General features: G+C 46.0%; 2 protein-coding genes across 3 annotated transcripts in view; one reads left to right on the forward strand and one right to left on the reverse strand.

Moving 5' to 3' along the window:
* The window catches only part of trmt1 (tRNA methyltransferase 1), a 26476-nt gene extending 9972 nt beyond the window's left edge, over positions 1-16504 (forward strand). For both annotated transcript variants that reach the window (XM_048617929.1, XM_048617930.1), the window contains 12 exons: positions 2015-2130; positions 2632-2744; positions 2833-2981; positions 3696-3779; positions 6291-6360; positions 9932-10066; positions 11161-11246; positions 12112-12220; positions 12896-12972; positions 14900-15019; positions 15598-15712; positions 16287-16504. In XM_048617929.1, coding sequence (XP_048473886.1) covers positions 2015-2130; positions 2632-2744; positions 2833-2981; positions 3696-3779; positions 6291-6360; positions 9932-10066; positions 11161-11246; positions 12112-12220; positions 12896-12972; positions 14900-15019; positions 15598-15712; positions 16287-16349 — 1237 coding nt within the window. In that variant the 3' untranslated portion in view covers positions 16350-16504. The remainder of the gene's footprint in view (positions 1-2014; positions 2131-2631; positions 2745-2832; positions 2982-3695; positions 3780-6290; positions 6361-9931; positions 10067-11160; positions 11247-12111; positions 12221-12895; positions 12973-14899; positions 15020-15597; positions 15713-16286) is intronic.
* Positions 16505-16951: 447 nt separating this feature from the next.
* man2b1 (mannosidase, alpha, class 2B, member 1) overlaps positions 16952-23477 on the reverse strand; it is a 33230-nt gene continuing 26704 nt past the window's right edge. Inside the window, exons 8-12 of the mRNA XM_048617795.1 lie at positions 22372-22554; positions 20595-20831; positions 19857-20006; positions 18656-18758; positions 16952-18043 (exon numbers count right to left, since the gene is read on the reverse strand). Coding sequence (XP_048473752.1) covers positions 17937-18043; positions 18656-18758; positions 19857-20006; positions 20595-20831; positions 22372-22554 — 780 coding nt within the window. The 3' untranslated portion in view covers positions 16952-17936. The remainder of the gene's footprint in view (positions 18044-18655; positions 18759-19856; positions 20007-20594; positions 20832-22371; positions 22555-23477) is intronic.

Here is a 23477-nt window from a genome sequence, read left to right on the forward strand (position 1 = left end):
GGGGGGGGGGGGGGGAGTTGCGGTCCTTGAAAAACGAGGACATCTGAGATGTACGGGAGTGGAATGCCTCATCCTGGGAGGAGATGCGGCGGAGGCGAAGGAGTTGGGAATAGGGGATGGCATTTTTGCAGGAAGGTGGGTGGGAGGTGGTGTATTCTAGGTAGCTGTGGGAGTCGGTGGGCTTGAAATGGATATCGGTTTCCAGGTGGTTGCCCGAGATGGAAACAGAGAGGTCCAGGAAGGTGAGAGAGGTATTAAAGATGGTGCAGGTGAACTTAAGGTTGGGATGGAAGGTGTTGGTGAAGTGGATGAACTGTTCAAGCTCCTCGTGGGAGCATGAGGTGGCGCCGATACAGTCATCAATGTAACTGGGTTTAGGGCCAGTGTCGGTACGGAATAGGGATTGTTCCACGTAACCTACAAAGAGGCAGGCATAGCTTGGGCCCATGCGGGTACCCATGGCCACCCCCTTTGTCTGTAGGAAGTGGGAGGAATTGAAAGAGAAGTTGTTGAGGGTGAGGACGAGTTCGGCTAATCGGATGAGGGTATCAGTGGAGGGGGACTGGTTGGGTCTGCGGGACAGGAAGAAGCGGAGGGCCTTTAGGCCATCTGTATGGGGAATGCAGGTGTATAGGGACTGGACGTCCATGGTAAAGATGAGGTGTTGGGGACCGGGGAATTGGAAGTTTTGGAGGAGGTGGAGGGCGTGGGTGGTGTCACGGACATAGGGAGTTCCTGGACCAAGGGGGAGAAAATGGAGTCCAGATAGTTGGAGATCAGTTCGGTGGGGCAGGAGCAGCGGAGACATTGGGTCAACCAGGGCATTCAGGTTTGTGGATTTTGGGAAGGAGATAGAAGCGGGCAGTGTGAGGTTGGGGAACGATGAGGTTGGAGGCCGTGGGTGGGAGGTCACCTGAGGTGATGAGGTTGTTGATGGTTTGGTGCTCGGGGGTGGGGTCATGATCAAGGGGGTGGTAGGAGGAGGTGTTGAAGAGTTGGCATCTGGCCTTGGCGATGTAGAGGTCAGTGCGCCATACTACAACTGCACCTCCCTTGTCCGCGGGTTAGAATAGGTGGCTGTTTTTTTGACTGGCACAACTCAATGGACCGAATGGCCTTTTTCTGTGTAGACTCTTTGACTCTGTGACTCTGTAACTCTGTCTTCCATTTCCACCCAGTGTTCCTGGCTAAAGTCTGATGCAGGTTAATGAAAGCGTTTGGATTTCTGCAGCCTCTATCACGATATTGTGACATTCTAAAGCACTTTACAATTGATGAAGTAGTTGTGAAAGAGAGGCTTTTTTTTTTTATTTTCAAATCAACCTGTTCAGAGTTGTTTATTACACACTTTTGGAGCAGGTGGGACGTGAACCCACACCTCCTGGCTCAGAGGTAGGGACACTACCACTGTGCCACAAGGGCCTTCTAGGAAAGGCAGTGGTCCATTTGCACACTGCAAAATCCCACAAACTGCCACAATGATGTCTTAATGCCGTTGATTTTGAGGGATGTGTGTTGACCTTGGATGCTGGGCAGAGCTCTCCTGCTCCTCTTCAGAATTGTGTCTTTTACCTCTGCCCAGGGCAGCAATGTCTTCGTTCAACAGATCAGTCAAAAGATGCCACTTTTGACTGCAAGCCATCCCTTCTGCCACTGGGGTGTTATTCTGGACCATGTGCTCAAGTTCATCCTGAACCTGTCCCCTCTAGACCCGGGTCACTTGCCTCAGCCTCTCGAGGGCCAGGGAGATGATATTTTAACAGTTAGTACAGCATGGGGATGTCCAATTGGTGACAGATTTCCAACAATTTAATTTGAAAATGGTCCTGCAGATTATTGCTTCACCTTTCGCAAATTTATATTTGGATTCTGCGCTGGTTGATTCTTGTGCTTTATCCATCTGCTGTTTTTATTTCTATTCCAGTCCTTAGGGTCAGAATTTTTGTCTGACTGTAGGCAATACTAACCAAGGAGATGGGGGAGGTTTTGTCTCTGACTGTCTGTCTCTCTGCAGCATGCTCATGTACGGGTCCAGGAGGAGGCAGGACCGGTTTGATGTGATTGACCTGGATCCATATGGAAGTCCTTCGCAGTTCATTGACGCGGCTGTTCAAGCAGTGAGCGAAGGAGGTGAGGGCCGAGCGCAGGCTGTTTGCCTCATGAGATTCCACCAATCGTGATCATCCAGAGCTGGTCCTTGGCATTCTGGGGCCACCCTTCCAGGGTAGTGTGGATATGGGGCATTGCGGGTGAAATATGTCCTGGGCTCATTCTGCAACTCGTGGATAACGTCCTGTAGAAGGTGACTTCTCTGGTTGTCATTGTCCTAAGAGCATGAGTGGGTGCTTGTTCCAGTCTGTGCTGACCTGCAGGAGGGATTGTTATCACCTGGATACTGTTGCTGGTTGGAGAGTCTGATGCATCAAAGAATTTTCAGGCAGCATTGCTCCCCTTTGGAGAGAATCTCTGTCAGGCACTGGGAGTATTCCATGTTCTGCTAACTCACTGTCTAAGAATAGAATTATAGATGTTTGCCATTCTCACTGGAGTTCCAGAGGAGGCTCCTGATTACAGTGAAGTGGAGTCAAAAAATAATTCATTCATCTGTTGTTTTTTTTTTTTTTAAAAAAGGGCTTCTCTGTGTGACGTGTACTGATATGGCAGTAATGGCTGGGAACAGTGGGGAGACCTGTTACAGCAAGTATGGAGCCATGTCACTGAAGTCAAAGTTCTGTCACGAAATGGTGAGTTGCTGTTGATTCCGATGCTCTCCTGGTTGATGTGTTGTTGTTTCCTCTCTGTCATCTCCTGTTCTTGTTCTACTCCCCACAGGCTTTGCGCATCATCCTACACAATTTGGATCTTCGTGCAAACTGCTACCAGCGATACATTGTTCCTCTCCTCTCTGTCAGTGTGGACTTCTACATTAGAGTGTTTGTCCAGGTCTTCACAGGACAGGCTAAGGTGAAAGCATCTGCCAGGTACAGTCACTTGGGTGAGGCCTAGTCAGTCTGTTTATAGGAGACTACACAACTGGGAAAGACTTGTCAATTGAAATTGAGTTTCTATCCTCTACTGTTCACTTGGAGCCAGTTAAGGTTGTTTGCTTTTAAACGTGCTGTTGTCCACATGAAGCAGACTGCCCTGAGATTTGTCCTGCACTCGCAGGCTTCTCTTTGTACGCTGTCCAAGCAGCTGTTCCAGCTCAGTAGTGCTGGGGTCTCCTCATACACACAAATGTGAGGATTGGGACCGTGTCAGCACTGACCCCAGACCCTGCCCTCTGCCCCGTGTTCATGCTAACAGGTCAGTGTCAGATTTACACACGGCCACTGCCACACCCACACCAAGGGGCAGGAGCTTGGCCAGTACGAATCTGTTCTTTTAGGGAACGGGGGACCCATTGGAGAAATGGTTTTCTCTGGATTCAGTTAAAACTTCACCCAAAGCTACTACAAAAACATCTGGACTGAGGCTGGTGATACTGGTGGCTTGGTCCTGATTTCTTCACTGTCCCAGAACAATAAAATCATTCTAATTGTCTGTTAGCTGTATTATTGCTATTGACTTTTTTATGATCAGCATTTCCTAAACTTGCTTTCCGATGGGGGAGATTATTGATGTTGCTTAGTTTTGAGCGTGAGCAGGTGGTTCTCTCAGCTGCTGTGTGCCTGAGTGTTATTTTTCTGTTACAGTAAACAGGCTCTGATATATCACTGTGTGGGCTGCGGCACCTTCCACGTTCAGAGGATGGGCAAAATGATCAGCCATGGTAACAAGTAGGTGACTGTTTCTCCTCTTGTAAGTATACAACATTGTCCATTTCTTTCTCTCTCACTGACCTCTTGACTATAGCTGTGTCCCAGGATACTCTGAGCTGCACCCTTGCTGCTTACTTGGCCTAGCTAAGAGAGACCTCTCGGAGGCTCTTAAAAACAAAAAAATCCCAAGGCATTATCCAAAGAATCAGAAGTGAGTTCTCCTTCAGAGTCCTGACCAATATTTGTCCCTCAGCCACTCAACAATGTGATTTTTCTTTTAAATTATCCACCTTCAGCCAGAAATGCTGAGTGGATGACCCATCAGGTCTCCCAAGATCCCAGCGTCGCCAATATCAGTCCTTTGTCCAGTTTAGTTTAAGACCCTCTGAGATTATGAAAAGTAATGGAGAAATTCGAGTGCGTGCATTCATTCATTCTTATACTGAATTAATCCATCTGTTGTTGCGGATACTGAGGGAAAGCAGCAGGGATGCTGAATAAGTAGAAATGTGCCCTCCTTGACCACTTTCCCATAAAGGAATTATTCCTGAGGGAGGGAGAAGTTGCCCAATCAAACAAGAACCCGTCCTGCTTTGCTACAGTGCTGATGTTCAGTTCAAATGTGGCCCAGTGGGTGACACTTGCCTCTCAGAGTTAGAACATTACACGTACATGTCCAACTCCCAGAGAAGAAGCAGAAAATGATCCTGATGTTCCCAGTGTTGAACTGATGGAGGTGAAACATCACATGAACCATTAAGCTATGATCCTGTGGTATTATTTTAAACAGCAGCAGAATTCTCCAGCGTCTCTTGTGTAATATTTATTTCAACATCACTGAAGCAGTTTGTACGTTTTGTGACAAGATTGTTTATGGGAGCTGAGTAAAAATGGAAAGAACTGTGGATGCTGTAAATCGGGAACAAAAACAGAATTTGCTAGGAAAGCTCAGCAGGTCTGGCAGTGTCTATGAAGGGAAAAAATCAGTTAACGCCTCAGGTCTGGCGACCCTTCCCCAGAACTGATGGTAGATGGGAAAATGTCAGTTCATACGCAGAAAATAGTGAGGGGGATGGGGTAGGGAGTAAATGAAAGGTTAGAGCCTGAAGAGAGAGAAGAGCAGTTGGATAGACAAAGGAGTTGATAACTATCTAGCTTTGGCTAGAAGGGTGAATAGGTGTTAATGGGGACTGTTAGTGACTAACAACAGCGAGTGTGTAATGGCAGGCTATGTGATAACAAGACCTGGTGTGTGGGGTAGGGGGCTGGGACATGGGAGAGTTTATGCCCTAAAAGTATTGAACTCGATATTGAGTTCAAAGGGCTGCAGGATCCCCAAGCGGAAAATGAGGTGTTGTTATTCCAGCTTGTGTTGACCTTCAATGGAACACTGCAGCAAGCCAGAGACAGATGTTGGCCAGGGAACAGGGTGGTGTGTTAAAGTGGCAGGCAACTGGACTCCAAGTGAAGCAACAGTTCACCTGCACTTCCCACAATCGAGTCGACTGCATTCACTCCTCACAATGTGGTGCCCTCTATTCGGGAAATGAAGCATAGACTGGGTCACTGCTTTGCAGAACATCTACATTCTGCTTGCAAAAAAAAAAGACCCTGAGCTTCCAGTTGCCTGCCGCTTTAACACACCAGAGATGACAAGGTGTAGAGCTGGATGAACACAGCAGGCCGAGCAGGAAGGCTGACGTTTCGGGCCAGGGTCTGGGCCAGGGTCTAGGCCTGAAACGTTAGCCTTCCTGCTCCTCTGCTGCTTGGGCTGCTGTGTTCATCCAGCTCTACACCTTGTCATCTCAGCATCTGCAGTTCCTACTATCTCTGAAACCAATTTAACACACCACCCTGCTCCCTGGCCAGCATCTGTCTCTGACTTGCTGCAGTGTTCCAGCAAAGCTCAACGCAAGCTGGAAGAACAACACCTCAATTTCTGCTTGGGGACCCTGCAGCCCTCCGGACTTGATATCAAGTTCGATTAAATTTTAAGACCTAAACTCTCCCATGTCCCAGCCCCCTACCCCACACACCAGGCCTTGTTATCACATAGCCTGCCATTACACACTACCTATTGTCAGTCACTAACAGTCCCCATTAACAGCTATTCACCCTTCTAGCCAAATCGTTATCCATTCCTTTTGTCTATCCAACTGCTCTTCTCTCTCTAAAGGCTCTATTCTATTGTTTACTCCCTACCCCATCCCCCTCCCTAGTTTCTGCATGTAAACCGACGTTTTCCCAGTTACCATCTGTTCTGAGTAAGGGTCGCTGGACCCTCTGCCTTTCTCTTTAGCAATGCTGCCAGACCTGCTGAGCTTTTCCAGCAGCTTCTGTTTTTGTTTACAGGAGCGTACTGTGTGCAAATTTGTTATTGCATTTCCTACATCACAACAGTGACTTCATTTCAAAAGTACTTCAGCGGCTGCACAGTGCTTTGGGACGTCCTGAAGTTGTGAAAGCCCTCTATAATTCAAAAATCTTTCTTTTCTAGTAGTAACCTGGGATAATATTGTTCTTATCCAGCTACAAATACACAGCGAGCTCAGGACCACCTGTGGGAGCAGCGTGTGAGCATTGTTGCCAGAGGCATCTGGTAAGAGAGTACCCTTATATATGGCATTTTGCTTTTTATTGCTCCTTAATACTGTCATGGTACAAGTGCACTGTAGTCGTGTGAAAGCCTTCATCCATTTAAAGGAAAATCGATCACTTCAAAACAGGGTAAAACTGATGTTAATTTTTTTCAGTTCTGAAGAAGGGTCACTGGACCCCAAACGTTTACTCCGATTTTCTCTCCACACATGCTGCCAGACCTGAGTTTTTCCAGCAACGTCTGATTGTTGTTAGTTTTCTGACATTCTGCTTTTATGCAAAGACTGGAAGTTTCAGATAACAATTTGCATTTATATAGTGCCTTTTGACATGTCAAAATATTTCAAGTGTCAGAAAGGGGGAGTAGTGCCTCTGTTGCTGAGCCCGTCATTCAGAGGCCTGGGTAACGTTTTAGGGACCAGTGTTCAAATCTCACCACATCTGGTGGGATTTAAATTCATTTCGTTAAAGTAATTCTTGAATTGAAAAATAGTGTTATTAGTGGAGACAATGAATCAATTATTGAATGTCAAAACTCATCTGGTTCACTGACTTAGAGATAGTAGGAACTGCCAATGCTGGAGTCTGAGATAACGAGGTGTAGAGCTGGATGAACACAGCAGGCCAGGCAGCACCAGAGGAGCAAGAAAGCTGACGTTTCGGGTCTGGACCCTTCTTCAGAAATGGGGGAGGGGAAGGGGGCTCTGAAATAAAGACCGGGAGAGGGTGAGGCGATGATAGAAGGTGGATAGAGGAGCAGATAGGTGGAGGGAAGATAGACCAGTCAAGGAGGCGGGGATGGAACCAATAAAAGTGAGAGTAGGTGGGGAGTTGGGATGGGGGTTGGTCAGAGGTGGGAGTGGATAGGTGGGAGGGAAGACGGACAGGTCAAGGAGGCGGGGACGAGCTAGGCTGGTTTTGGGATGAAGTCGGGTTGGGGAGATTTTGAAGCTTGTGAAGTCCACATTGATACCATTGGGCTGCAGGGTTTCCAAGCGGAATATGAGGTGTTGTTCCTGCAACCTTCGGGTGGCATCGTTGTGGCACTGGAGGAGGCCCAGGATGGACATGTCATCCAAGGAGTGGGAGGGGGAGTTAAAGTGGTTTGCGACTGGGAGGTGTTGTCGTTTGTCACGAACCGAGCGTAAGTGTTCCACAAAGTGGTCTCCAAGCCTCTGCTTGGTTTCCCCGATGTAGAGGAGGCCACATCGGGAACGGCGGATACAGTATACCACATTAGCAGATGTGCAGGTGAACATCTGTTTGATGTGGAAAGTTTTCTTGGGGCCTGGAATGGGGCTGATGGGGGGGAGGTGTAGGGGAGTGTGGCGGGGACAAGGGAGTAACAGAGCAGCAAGCACAAGGCGACGCCAATACAGTCTCCGATATAACGGAGGAAGAGGTGGGGGATGGGGCCAGTGTAGCTGCGGAAAAGGGACTGTTCCACGTATCCTACAAAGAGGCAGGCATAGCTTGGGCCCATGCGCCGCCTTGTGCTCCCACGAGGAGCTCGAGCAGTTCATCCACTTTACTAACACCTTCCACCCCAACCTTAAGTTCACCTGGACCATCTCCGATACCTCTCTCTCCTTCCTGGACCTCTCTGTCCCCATCTCTGGCATCCACCTGGAAACTGATATCCATTTCAAGCCTACTGATTCCCACAGCTACCTAGACTACACCTCCTCTCACTCACCTTCCTGCAAAAAGGCCATCCCCTATTCCCAATTCCTTCGCCTCCTTTGCATCTGCTCCCGAGATGAGGCATTCCACTCCTGGACATCCCAGATGTCCTCATTTTTTCAAGGACTGCAACTTCCCCTCCACAGTGGTCAAAAACGCCCACGACTGCATCTCTCGCATTTCCCACACCTCAGTCATCACACCCCCCTCCCCTGCAATAACAACAAAAACAGAATCCCCCTCATCTTCACATACCACCCCACCAACCTCCGGATTCAACGCATCATCCTCCGCCACTTGCAATCTGACCCCACTACCAGGATATTTTTCCCTCCCCACCCTTATCTGCCTTCCGGAGGGACTACTCTCTCCGTGACTCCCTTGTCCGCTCCACACTCCCCACCACCCCCGGCACTCTTCCCTGCAACCGCAGGAGGTGCTACACCTGCCCCTACACACCCCCATCCCAGGCCCCAAGAAAACCTTCCACATTAGCAGATGTGCAGGTGAACATCTGTTTAATGTGGTATATTGTATCCGTTGTTCCCGATTTATGGCCTCCTCTACATTAGTGAGACCAAACGAAGGCTTGGAGACCGCTTTGTAGAACAACTTACGCTTGGTTTGTGACAAACGACTGCACCCCCCAGTCGCGAACCACTTTAACTCCCCCTCCCTCTCTTTAGATGACATGTCCATCCTGGGCCTCCAGTGCCGCAATGATGCCACCCGAAGGTTGCAGGAACAGCAACTCGTATTCCACTTGGGAACCCTGCAGCCCAATGGCCTCAACGTGGACTTCACAAGCTTCAAAATCTCCCCTACCGCATCCCAAAACCAGCCCATCTCGTCCCCGCCTCCTTGACCTGTCCGTCTTTTATCTCCCACCTATCCGCTCCTCCCACCTCACTGACCCACCCCCATCTCCTAACTACCAGTCTCATTCCCGCGTACTTGACTTGTCCGTCTCCTGTCCACCTACCTGCTGCTTTACCCACCTTCCATCCACCTCCCCCCGCTCGCTCTCGCTCTCTCTAAGAAGGGTCCAGACCCGAAACGTCAGCTTTCCTGCTCCTGTGCTGCTTGACCTGCTGCGTTCATCCAGCTATACACAGTGTTATCTCATCTGGTTCACTAATGCTTTTCAGTTTAAAACTAATTAGTTTGAGGATAAAACACAGTGAGGAGAGAATATGGCATATGCTGATAGCATTAAATGAAGGTTACATAAGATTACACAAGTCATACAACACAGAAACAGACCACTTGGCCCTGCCAGTTCATGCTGGTGTTTTATCTCCATTTGGGTGTCCTCCCAAATTTCTGTCTACTTCTTTCTCCTTGTCTGTAAGTCAAGTTTCTGCTTGAATGTAGTCCCTTCCTGTGGGAGTGAGTTCCATATTATCACCTCCCTCTCTGAGGGAATGAAGACACTTCTCCCAAATTCTTGTTCTGTGTTTTCTAATGCCGGCCTCTAATTCTCCTCTTTCCTGCAGGAGACAGCATTCTCTCTGGATCCACTCTCTCAAAACCTTTTGAGTTTAAAATCTCCATTAGGTTGCTCCTATTGTTGTCTGTTTTCAACAACTTAAAATAAAACTTTCCAGTTGTATGGTGTGAGAATGATGTTCATGTGGAGTATTAGCCAGCAGGGCTACAAAGCCTGTTGGTAATGAAGTGCACTGTCTTGCTGAATAGTCACTGACTGAGTTTTATGAGGCATGGCACTGACACCTGTGGAATCAAACCCTAAATGAGCTGCTGGGGGTGGGAGGGTGTGGCACTGAATGAGACAGCAGTGTGTAAAAGTGTGTGTTCCCAATGGGAGGGTCTGGGGTGGTGTGTGGTGTGAGAGAGAGTACACAATGATGTTTCTGTTCTGGTTTCAGCTTGGTGGCCCAATCTGGGCTGAGCAAATCCACGACCAAGACTTTGTAGAGAGAGTTCTCAAATCAGTTGAACAAAACCCGAAGCGGTTCAAGACGTCCGATAGGATCCTGGGTATCCTCAGCATGGCCAAGGAGGTGAGCTCCTGGAAAGTTTCCTTGTTTGCTGAGGGGAAAGGATCGTGGCGGGGAGAGAAATCTAAGTGAGTGCACTGTATGGGTAGATGACACCATGCTGGAGGAATGAAGACTTTGGGATTGAGTTGAATTACTCTGGAAGGTCACTGCCTCCTCCAACAGTGGAAGAGTCAAATAAGGCAGCCATTTTATGAAGTGATTTCCCTCTGACCTATCCCTTGTCCAATGTAAACATTTCTCTTCATCTTTCCACATAGCCCATTCCAGTCAGCAATTCAGAACAAACTCTCAACTCCGTTTCAACAACACTGGGGCCCTGGGAATGGGGAGCATAAGGTGAGAGAAATACAGACATTTCTTGAACACTGGGACAGAAGTGAGCAAAAAAAATGGGTAATAACACTTGGCTTGAGTCTCCATTAAACTCCCAACCCTCCCATTTCCTTCTCCCTCTCTTAGGCTGTAACCTCGGTGTCCTATACATCCCTGATCACACATCTCGGTATTTTCTTCACAAAGATCACGTACTTCCACCTCCCCAAGACGTTATCTACTGCCACTGCTTCCTCACTGGCTCTTAAAAATTCTTGCCATCCTCACGTTCTGTACACTTCATCCTTATTCTTGCTGAAGTACATTGGATCCTGGTCCCTCCACACCTCCAAGTGAAATTCTTCTGGTGTTTAAATTCCCACATGCCCCTTCCATATCTCTGTACATATCCCAGCCCGATCCAGAACTCTTCATTGGATTCTCTGACCTTCTTGAACACACCCAATCTCCTCCCTTTGACCCTGCACTGGCAGTTGTCTTCAGTCACTTAGACCCTGTGCTTTGAGTTTTCTTCCTTAAACCCCTTTTTATATCTCTGTCTCCTCTGAAGACCTATTCTTTAAAGCCTTTAGTCTCGCCCCTCTGCCTGGAGTTTGTCTGTCGAGGTTATTATGTTGACTGAAGTGTTGTTCCATTTACCTTCTCTCTTTCCCCGCTCCCCCCCCCCCCCCCCCAAAAAAAAAAATGTGGAGGGAACATATTCACTCGTAAGCCATTGGTGCATTTTAAGCTTCTCTTGAAATTTGGTTTCTCTTTACCAGGAGTTGCCAGACTGCCCTTTATACTACACCATGGACCACCTGAGCAGTATCATCCGCTGTAATACCCCATCACTCCTACAGATGAGGTAGGATCATTAGCCCTCTCCTGTATCATGAATCATGGCCCAGGATGTTGGAGATTTTATAAATGCATCCCTAACACACTGTCTCCCTGTTGAAGAGGTAAACCCTGCCTTTTTAATTAAAAGGCAAAAAACTTAAAGTTGGTAACTCCTGCATTACAGTTGTGGTAATTTTATAATCCTTGGAGATGAGCAGCTCTGGGTGGGGAATGGCGTACTCCCAGTCCCAGTGGGCCGAGCCATCTGTGATGTTCCTATTGTACTTTCTATAGAAAGTACTCTTCCACGGGGTTAGATGGGTTACTGAGCTGGTTGTAACTCTCCAACAGGAATATTATTGGAGAAAGGATTGTATGAGGTGATTTGATATTTTAACAGAAGTGTGTGATTTAGGGGGTACTTGCAGTTGAAAAGGATTTACCAGGTTGGTATATTATGGCTCCTGGGTTCCAATCCAGAGCTGGCTGACAGACAGACCAATTAGAAAAGACTTTTTTTGTTTTCCTACTTTGCCAGGAGCAGAGTACTAACCTGCCTCAGAGTGCATGTTGGTATTTGCTTAATGCAACACATACAAGCGTGGGTTGGTGTTTTGGAAAGGACAACAGAGGTAGGCATGTAGGGAGTGCTGCTTGAGGCTAGAGCTTATTGGGACAGTGTGTAGCGGGAGCTTTATTCTGTATCCTAACCCTGTGCAGTCCCTGTCCTGCGAGAGTTCTGGTTTTGATTGGAATGAGTCTTCATTTTCAGCTGAGAACGAACTGACCTCCAAACCTCTTTCCCCATAAAAATTAAAGGCTGTGCTGAATGGAATTATATACAGAAATGATTCTAATCTCTCTCCTCCTCATCCTCCACCTCCTATTAGGTCTGCTTTGCTGCACGCTGGTTATCGAGTGTCTCTTTCACATGCTTCCCAAAAGGCTGTTAAAACTGATGCACCACCTTCGGTGATCTGGGATATCATGAGGTGCTGGGTACGTTTGATTCTGTAGATGTTTGAGTGACATTATTGTCCATGGTTAAATGAAAATTAACGCTCTGCCAAGGCCTGAAAATATGAGAGCACAAAGCTTTGTGCACTCATTCTGAAGGTGGCAGTGTTACCTGAGGTTGGAGTGGTTGGAGGTACGCAAGGACAGGAGTAGGCCATTCAGCCCCTTGAGCCTCTTCAATCGTACAATGAGATCATGGCTGATCTGTGGCCTAACTCCATATTCCTGCCTCTGGCCCATATTCCTGAATACCTTTTCTAGGCAAAGCTAGGTATGTGGAGTTAGGCAAACAAAATCTATCTCGGATTTAAAATTTAACAATTGATCTAGCATCCACTACTGTTTGTGGAAGAGTGTTCCAAACCTCTCTACCCTTTTGTGTGTTGAAGTGCTTCCTAACATCTCTCCTACACACACACTCTGGCCCTCCATTCTCAGACTGCCCCTATTTCTAGAATCTCCAGTCAGTGGAAATAGTTTGTCTACCCTGTCTCTTCCTGCTAATATCTTGAAAGCTTCGATCAGATCACCCTTTTAACCTTTTAAATTCTAGAGAAAACTGGGTTGATTTGCAAAATCTTTCTTCATAACTTAACCCGGAGGTCTGGCTTATCATTCCTGTAACCCTGTCTAAAGTGAGCTCTGTTTCTGGTGCAGGAGAAAATCCACCCAGTGAAACGAGAGAAACTGTCTGAAAGCTGTCCTGCCTTTCGAATCCTCGGCAAAGAGCCTGTGTAAGTTGTTAGTGAACGTGTAGCTGCACCGTCCCCACGTGGGCCCAGGTTTTTACAGATCACCCAACTCCTAGGCCTGCTTTGGACAGAATTAGTTGATACTGTGTTTGGGTGAGGATAGGGTTGTTAGAAATTGCCTGGGCCGCCCTTGCCTGGCTTGTGTGAGGGCACAACAAAGTTCTTCCTGTATCTGTTGTGGTTCATATGCGAATGTGTGGCTATTAGCTGCAAATTAAGCCCCAGTTGCAGATGCTCCCTGTGTTTGAGGTCTAGCTCTGACATAAAGCGTGAGGCATGGCAGAGGCAGTAACCAGTGTCCACTATTGATGCCGTGCCTGTGTTTCTGTTCGCAGATAAATGAAGCTTAGCCTGAGGTTCAGTGAGCTCTCAAGGTGTAGCTTTTCTCTTGTTCATCACTTACCTCTGAGTGGGCTGCAGAGGTGCGGTTTTCCCTGCAGTCATTGCTCGTTTTGTTCTAATACATGCAGGTTATTGAAATGCTGAAAGGATTTCGGCTGAGCCTGTCCCTGTCAGAAGATCAGGATGGGGACACGGATTTTATTAGCGAGTTGTGGTCTGGAATGCACTGCTACCTGATAGGACAGTGGAAACATTCAATAATCATTTCAAAAAGGAATTGGATAAATTCTTAAAGGTGGGAGAAGTGTGGAGAAATAGGAAAGAGCAAGGTACCTTACCTTTTTCTAGGTTTCCAAGTGGGCTATAAGAAACGACTGCAGACTGATCTTTGGCCCTCTTTATATTCCATGATCCAATATCTGTCCTATTCCCTCCTGCCCTTGTCAACACAACCTACCTCCTGAATTGTGTATCCAACTGCAATTACATCTGAACGCCTTGTGGAGTGTGATTTCTGAGAACCACTTTCTCTATGTTCTACCTTCCATTGCCTCCTGCTCCTGTCTTGGGAGATCAGTGTTAAAAACTTTTAGGGAGGGCTTCTTGTGCAGTGGTAGTGTTCCCTACCTCTGTGGCAGGAGGACTGGATTTTAAAGTCCCACCTAATCCATATAATAGCATCTCTGAACAGGTTGATTAGAAAATTATCCAGAAGTTTTTCAGTGTGATCTCTATGGTGACACTGTCCCACTGCTGAGGCAGTTCCTACAAGCTAGGAGTCTGTGGAACGGGTTTTCGAGAGAGATGGTGGAAGTGGTTGGTTTTTTGATTCATTTCATTATGTAAAATTTCCTGCAGAAGACAACATTGAGATATATCAGCAATTTGGGAAACGGGTGACTACTCCACACCTCTCACATACAAGCCTCTTGTCAACTCCTTGAGTGAATGTAATCAATAACCCCATTATTTCATTATTCTTTCATGGGCTTGCTGTCAAGACTAGCATTTGTTGCCCATCCCTAATTGCTCTTGAACAGAGTGGCATGCTTAGCCATTTCAAAGGACAGTTAGGAGTCAACCACATTATTGTCGATCGAGAGTCCCCTGTCACCCCATATTGGGCAACGACAGCAGATTTCCTTTTGTAAATGATGGGTTTCTGTGTTAATCAAGTGGTTTCATCATCATAATTACTGAGGTTTTTATTGTTGGATTTGAACCTATGTCAGAACCCGGAATATTAGCCTGAACCTCTAGATTTCCAATCCAGTGATGTTAATGTCATGCCACCTGGCTACTAGGATGGGGGGGGCAGTGAAGTTTAGTTTTTCAATTCCAAAGTTGATTTTCCCTTGTGTCCTAGTTACTCTTCTGAGGTAGAATTATGTCTCTCATTTTCTTTTTAAAAACCAGATAAATGATGTAAACTTTCTTTTTAAATGTATAGACTTGTTGATTGTGCTCAATTCCTTCAGAATAAGTTTGTGTCGTTGTGACATTGACTTCCATTTTTTTTCTTTTCTTCCCACTGCAATCGAGCTTACCCTAGCCTTGTGTTTCTCAGTCTGCAGGCTTGCTTTGATATCCGGGAAGATGCAAATCCCAAATCTAGGAAGCAAGGCCTAAAAAGATTCCAGGAAAACCCGGAAGCCAACTGGGGACCAAAGGCGAGGGCTAAAGTTGGGTAAGCTTCTAGATGGTAACAGGCACCATGGCTGGAAGGGGCTGTGTTTAAGGCGAGTTGGGGGGCAGGTAGTTTAAAACCTGGAGCAATACAACTTAAATTTAAATCTTTATAATTCAAAAGTGGCCTATTTTGCTGCCGGTGGGGGGAAGAGAAAGAGAAAGAGACTAGTAGCTGCTTTTCACCATCTAACTGCTTTCCACGATTGACCAAATGTGTAGGGTGAACAGGGATTTCCAAGAGTGGCCTGCAGCTCTCTCTCCCTGGGTGTCCTATTAGCATAGTCCACTTCCTCAATACCTGTCAGTCTTGCTGCAGACACACTGTGTATGCACTGACTCTGGTACTGCTCCTGAGCCAGAGTTATTCCTGTCTCTTTGATTTTGCAGTGAGGGTTCACAGGTTGATTGACAAATTGCAAGGTGAACAGTCCTCCTTCTGGTTCAGCTTTCTCTCTGTATCAGTCACTGTTGGTAGGTGCAATGTTTCTCAGCAGGCTTTTTGGGGTCTAAAAGTAGCATGAGGTTCTGAAGGAGTTGAATGGATATGTTGAAGAGTTGGTGCTTTGTGTCTCCTAGTGGAGGAATTTCACAAACTTTGGAAGAGAAAAGGAAACGGCTGCAGAATAAGCGGAAGCTGAAACTGAGCGATCCAGATTCTGGGAAGACTATCCCCTGTAAAATATTCCGAGAGGTGAGCAGCAGCTGGTGATGTGATTTGTTTAGATATGAAACATATGAACATTGGTGATTAGAGCTAATACATAAAGAGCAGGTGTCTGTTGAAAGGTTTACAACAGGCATGCAGTAGTTAATGGGTCACTTGCCTGCTTTGGCATTGATCTCACAACTTGAACATTCCACTGTGCGTTTGTATTGTGCCTGTGGCTTATCCTACAACCTGTTAGAAACATTTCTCTAACCCTGTAGAGAGTGGCTGTTTCATTGCCATGTTCTGGGAGGGACACACTAATTCATGTAGATTTTGAGACTGAATCTATTTTAAAATGACGTTCCTAAATGGATGATAGCATTGGGCCAGACAATGGCCCCTGGTGAAATCTTGCTGGAAGTAGCCTACGGCAGTGGAGAAGGTACACCAAGAGGGTTTGGGACTCGCTCAATAACTGCCACTCAAAATCAGAGGCGTTGTAAATCATTTTAAGTCTACTGCTTCAGATTGAAGTTTTCTCAGTGCTGCACTATGAATTACTGATGGGGAATTATTAAGATGTACTTGTTTGGCTGATCTACTGCCTCTGTTTTAGGGATACTATGCCTCTGGAGAGGAGTGTCAGCAGGAAGCAACCACCACGAGAACTGACCAATAGGCATCAGAAGTGCAGTTTTCTGTGTCACTAGTCACATTGCAAATACCGAACTCCTGAAAGCAAATAACAACCCACCAGAGAGTGATGGCAGGATCCAAATGTAAAGTGTAAGATTTGACATGCATATTTTATAATTAAACTGCATTTTTAAAGAAGCTCACTTGTTCCATTCTCCTATCCCTAATCATGTGTTGGACTGCAGTTTTTGTTTTATTTAAGCAGCTATCATTGTTCTGCTCTTACCTAAACTCTATTCAGATAGGTCATTGAACATCAGTTTATGATGTGCTCTTGTGATGCAGTGGTAGTGTTCCTACCTCTAAACTGGTAGGCTTGGTTTGAGTTTCATTTGCCCCAGAGATGTGTCATATTTCCAAACAAACCTGTTCAGAGTGTCACTGGCTAGGCCATTATTTTAATTTCTTTCTGGGATAGGCAACAGAATCAAACACATTGCTTGAGAGTCTGGAGTCACATGTAAGTCAGACCAGGTAAGGCTACTAGTAAACCAGATGGGTTTTTCTGACACTTGACAACAGACTCATGGGCATCCTTTTGACTCTTAATTCCAGATTTTTAGTAAATTCAAACTTACCAGCTGCAGGATTTGAATGTGGGGTCACTGGCTTTAATAGTCCAACAATAATATAACAAGGCTGTCACTTCTCCCAGTTAGAGAACTAGGCTGACCTAACAGCCCAGTGCAGGGATGGAGATTTGGACCCTGGTAGAATGCTCCAACTATGTAAGATTTAAATAGAAAATCAGACATATACACAGAAGATCCTATCCCATGTGGAAGGCTGCTGTTTTCTTCAGGCTGTAGTCTCCCTTAGGAGAAAAACTAAAAATATTTCCTACCCCTCCATACCTACCTTTTCCAGGCATTTGATGTACATTAATGGAAAAAAAAAAATCAAAGTTTTGTGATTAAAATACTTCAAAGCATTGACCAAATTTCATAGGTACTGAATACTGCATTGATAATTCAATAAGTTGTTTTTTTTAAAAAAAGCTTCCATTCATGTCATTTCACAAAAGCATTAATATAGAAACTTATTGTAGTCCTTCACTTATGTTGCTGAATCGGGGCTTTTAATTAAGAGGGAGGCACCTGTGGCTTTTCAACAGATGCTTTTAAAAGTTGCCAATTTAAGTAGGGGGATGTTCTCAGTTACAGGATTGATTTCTGGCTGTTGGTATGCATGGGACCTGGGTACAGACACATTATCACAGAGGCACGGCCAAGTGGGGAGGGGGAGGAGAGAAAGTTTCTACTCAATCCAGGCAGTGCCCTTCATTTTCATGGAACAGTGGATCTGATAGAAGACTGTTCCATAAGTATATTAAAATGTGGATAAACTTCTACATGTGACCAGGCACTTAAGTGAAGACAGAATAAAGATGAAAAGCATTGTCACGTTAAGGCATCATCCAGTGAAGTGTAAAAACACCAGCAGCAGACTCAAACCTGACAATGACATTTGTCCCTGATAAAACCACTATGGACAAGCTTGGAATTTCCATGTGCTTGACTGGCTCATTCACAGTATTCCAGCAGTCCTCGCTCCTCCCAGTATAGGATAGTTACAGGTACTTGATGTGAACACGGAATGTGCGGATCTCCATCGGATTGAGGACCACTACGTAGTCCGAGCTAGCCTTGTGGCTGGAAACTGACTTGACACGCCGCCCTTCAGAAGAGGACAATAAGAGACCATCAGAAATATTAGCTAGAACACACAGCATGGAAACAAGTCAAATCAAAGGAAAATGCTGGAGAAACTCAGCAGGTCCGGCAACATCTGTGGAGTGAGAAACAGATAACATTTAGTTCACCTATGGTTGTGAAGAATCGTATTGAACTCAATGTTAACTCCATTTTCACCAGCGATGCTGCCAGACCTGCTGAGCTCCTTAAGCTATTTCTGTCCGTAGCACTCAGGCTATTCAACCCAACTACCCTGCAACACTGTTTTATATTCCATACCAGAAGTCACACAGTGAACTCTTCAGCCTGTTTGAGAGGGAGTGTGACCTAACTCCATCTACCTAGCGCTCTCTACCCTATCCCTTCACACCCTTGGTCAACAGAAGTTAATAGTTAATTAGAAATTAGATTAATAAACATCAATTTCTATTTGTGAATAGTTCTAAACTACTTCCATCCTTTTATGTAGAAGTGTTTCCTAATTTCATTTCTAATGTTTAGGCTCTGCTGTCTAATTCCCCAACCACAGGGAGAACACATTTCAGACTGTGACAGTAGGGCCATGTGTTTCTGACCCTTAAGCTGCACAACCAACCTGGTCTGGTCTTCCAGCTGAGTCTGGACACATCCTGTTTGCGCTGGTTGAAACCGAGAGACATTTCCTCGACAGAAGTGATCTTAAAAGCTGAAAATAAATTCTGAAGGGAGAAGCAGAGAGAAATCCAGGGTAAGGCTATTGGTACACAACAAGAACTTTCCTCTCTTGCTGGGCCTCCAGCTATGGGATGTTGGACAGGCCCTGGCCCTTCTCCCAAGCAGTTAGTCTCAGGCGGGTTAAGTAAATACATTGGGATATTTGATTACCCTTGGCATCAGCAAAAATTTAGATGATGCCTTTGCTCTGAGGAGTTGCATGTTGTTATCAAGTGACAGGTCAGGGACCCTGACTACTCAATACCTACCTCCCACTGGCTGAGAATGAACTCTTGGTATCTCACTGGCTGGGGGTTTACAGATCATTCAAACAATGAATCAGTGACAGACTCAACAGAACTGTGTTCCATAACCCTCAGCTTCCCAGCCTGCAGTGCACAGCTTAAAAACCTCCCAGCATGTGGATTCAAGTCCCCAGTCCTTCCTCCCTCACTTGCCTGCTCAGGCTGGGGTTTGGATCAGCCTATCAAACCTGCCCTTCATTATCTTCCAAGATCGCAGCAGTGTAAGATGCTCCAGCTGGAGCTCCTCTGCTCTGTCCGTTCTCTTCCTTTTTCCTCTTTTTAAAAAGAGGGGAATGGGAAAGAGCGTCCCAGACCGGAGGCTGTAGCAGGGAGGAAGTCCCTTCTTAATTAGAGGCAAGGCCTTGAGTTTTGAAACCTGGTGCGGGTCTGGAGGCTAGGTGCTGGCATGGACTGGGGTGAAAAGTACATGAAGTACTTTTTTTCCTTTTTATTCTTATGTTGGACTTTATGACACCAGCTTAGATACAAGATTGAAAGAATAAGCAGCAACATTGCAAGCTTTTCACATGCATTCGAGTGCATGTGACAAAAAAGCTCATTCATTCAATATGACCATAGCTGATTGAACACTTCAGTTCCTTTTACACGTCCCATCTCTAACCCTGTATACTATTGTACAGGATAGACGTAGTGGAAAACCCACTTCATGATCCTATCATACTCTCCCTTTCATTCCTGGCAGAGAGAGACTATTAGAACTACAAGTTAGTTGATGGCAATGGTTCTCCATCGTCTTGTCCCCTACTCACTACCAAAACCAGAAAGGAGAGAACTTACAGCTAGATCCACAGTGACGGGTTTTGAGTAGATACTGCTCTCCCCCATTTCAAACTGGTGTTCCAGTCGGATGAGGAAGGACTGGGAATCCCACTGAGCCAGGGTTAGGAGATGGAGGTTAGGGGGCAGCTCCTCCTTCAGGGCTGAGAACTGGAAATGTTCGGAAAACAAGCAAAGGTCACACGAATAGCAGAGAAAATAATGAAATTGTGTCAAAAGTACAACATTGCAACATGAGGCCTCTTCCCCTACAATACTACTTTTCTCCCTGTTATTTTAAACATGGAGACATGTTTAATGCCATTTTCCTCTGTCGCGCCATGAGATACTCAATTTCAAACTCTCTGGCTGAAGATGGTTTTTCCTGAATTACCCATTGAGTTTATTAATGACTCTTTGTATCTAAATCCTACACCTGGTTTCGAGTAGAAACAGCTTCTCCATGTTAAGATAATGAAAGTGTCAGGTCATGGCCCTTCCATCTCTCTCTTCCAAAGCATTCTTTAGATCTGCTGGTAGGTATTAATGTAGATCTTGGGTACAGCTGAGGCACCTAAGTATTAACAGGAAGATTAATGATCGACATGGCAGAGGAACTAACATCTCTCCCGTGGTGTTGCTCACGAGTAGTCCAGACACAGACAGGGATGTTGAAAGGGACACTGCTGAAACTCCCTACTGCCTGAGCTTCCCTTTCCTTGACCTCAGCCACCCAGAACAAACCTGGAGCTGGATTACCTCTGCGACGTGTTTTGGACGGGAGCTGTAGGCTGTCCCTGGGCCCTGGCCCATAATTGTCCACGGAGCCATGTACTCTGCCTGTGCCTGCAGCCTATGGAGTTCAGCAGAGCCCCTGACTGTGTCAAGAAAGACAAGGTGCTTCCCTCGCACGATCAGCCCAGTGCCGTCATAACCCGGCTCAGACAGAGCTTCCCCGACCCCTCGGTTATCGTCGTGGAGCAGTCTCCGATGAACCTGTTGTGATGAAGGCACAGAACATCAGCAATGTGGGAGTCAGGGACTGCTTGCTGGCTCATCGTTCACCCCATTCAGGACAGGCTGACAGATGACCAGCACTCTTACCAAACGCAGCACAGCTGGAGCTGGACCAAATCCCCCTCTTTCCCCCAATACTGTCAGGACCTAATCTAATCCACAACCAGACCCCCACAAGGAGTCCAAGCAGCTGCCTACACACATTTACATGCAGCTCTGGAAGAAACTGCAACCTTCTTTCCATTGCAGTTGACTGGGAATCTCTTCCAGCTCTTAGCATCTGTCATCAGTAATGTGCTGGAAGAATTTGCAGATTGGTACCCAACCGGTTCATCTGCTTTATGAGCATACCTTCAGATCCTAGAGTGGGACTGAAACCCAGAGTCTCTGGCTTAAAGACAGTTCAGTGATCCACTGCACCTCCCTACAGGGATTGTCCTGATCCCAGCTGATGCTATTCATGCACAAATCAGTTCCTAGACTAAAATCTGGCTTGATTAAATTTAAAAGTTTTAACAAGTCGGTCTTTCACTGAAACACAAACATGCAGTGCTACAGATTTGGACTTAACAATAAAACAGAAGTTTGCTACCCAAAAAAAAATTAAAAAATGGAACAAACCAAACTATTTACACATAACACAAACTTAAAAATTTCAAAACTAGAGAGAATTCCCTTCTCTAAAACATCAATAGGACTTAGCTGAACAGTGGCTTCAAGTTCTCATTTTAAAACCATAAGATATAGGAGCAAAATTAGGCCATTTGACTCATGTGTTTCTCAACACCAAGCTCCTGTCTTCTCCCCATAACCTTTGATCCCCTTAGTAATCAAGAACCTCTGTCTTAAAAATGCTCAATTACTTAAATGACTAATCTAGTAACCTCATCTTTAAACCATCATACAACGGAGCTTAGACGTTCTCAGCTTCAAATAATCCCTTTGGTATTTTAACCAACATTCCTAGTCTGGAAGGTTTAGATTAAACTCCTTACACTGAGGTAACGATTTCTAAAACTATTTCCCTTCTTCAGGAACAAATATTTTACACATCCAGCTACAGCCAAGACTTCTACAAAACTGCTCAATCCAAAATGGCTTCCTTCAACCTCTAAAGTTTTCCCATATGCCAACAAACACTTCCACAATCACAATCTTCTAATAGAAACCTAATGTTTGTTCATAAAACTCACCGGGAAGTCACTGTGTCTCTCATACAGTTTGTTAAAATAAATCACAATTAAGAAACATTTACACACTAATTATTAAATTCCTTCATAGACAGACCAACCCTCATGTTTCAAAACCCACGAGTTCAAAATCCAGTCTCTAAACTAAATATATATAAATAACACAGCTTCTGTCACAGGGATAAATTACATTACTGAATTCACCACAGAATGGGGCACTTGCAACTATAGCCATTGCTCTCGGTTCCATCTTTGCTTTCTTTGTCAATTTCACATACTCCCTCCCTCCCACAGCCCATCCCACAAGGAGAATAACTGAAGAGACGTACCATGAGCTCCAAAGAACCATCGTTGCTGCTGCTTCCTCCTTGTGATCGATCAGTCAGCACAGTCAACTGTATCTTGCTGTCCTGAAACAGAAAAGGTACCAATATTTCAAAGCTGCAGAGTGGCTCTGTGGAGAAACAGTGTCTCTGGTGCAGTTGGCTGTTGAAACCAGCATGTCGCAGGTGCTGCGAGAGCAGGAGCGAGACTATTTAGGTCAGACTGTGCCTCCTCCAGTCTCCCTTACTGCAGCAATGTATGTGTACGGCTGGGGTGAAGGCAGAACCACTGCTGGAAGTGATGCACCCAGAGGTGGAATAGCCAGTTGACACCTTATGGATATAGAAACACAGTCCCACTGTACAGTTTATCTCCTGTGCTTATGGATTCTATCCCAACAAAGGGATTGAGTTTAAAAACTCTGCTTCACTATAAATGGTCACTCAGAGATAGCAGGAACTGCCGATGCTGGAGTCTGACATAACAAGGTGTACAGCTGGATGAATACAGCAGGCTTGGAGACTGCTTTGTGGAACACCTACGCTCGGTTCGTGACAAACGACAACACCTCGCAGTCGTGAACCACTTCAACTCCCCCTCCCATTCCTTGGACGACATGTCCATCCTAGGCCGCTCCTCCCATCTCACTGATCAACCCCCATCCCAACTCCCGACCTACAACTCATCTTTACAGGCTCCATCCCCACCTCCTTGTCCTGTCCGTCTTCTCTCCACCTATCTGCTTCTCTATCCACCTTCTATCCGCCTCCCCCCCCTCTCCCTATTTATTTCAGAACCCCCTTCCCCTCCCCCATTTCTGAAGAAGGGTCCAGACCCGAAACGTCAGCCTTCCTGCTCCTCTGATGCTGTTTGGCCTGCTGTGTTCATCCAGCTCTACACCTGGTTATCACTATAAATGGTTTTTTTTTGGGGGTTGGGGAGGGTGGTGAAGAGACAAATCGGGGGGGGGAAGAGAAGGGGGCAGAGGATCGTGTGAGAGACTTTGGGATTAAACACAGTTAAGTACAAGAGATAGTAGGAACTGCAGATGCTGGAGAATCCGAGACAACAAGGTGCAGGGCTGGATGAACACAGCAGGCCAAGCAGCATC

This window comes from Rhincodon typus, chromosome 38 (genome assembly GCF_021869965.1).
Source record: "Rhincodon typus isolate 14 chromosome 38, sRhiTyp1.1, whole genome shotgun sequence".
Classification (NCBI taxonomy): domain Eukaryota; kingdom Metazoa; phylum Chordata; class Chondrichthyes; order Orectolobiformes; family Rhincodontidae; genus Rhincodon; species Rhincodon typus.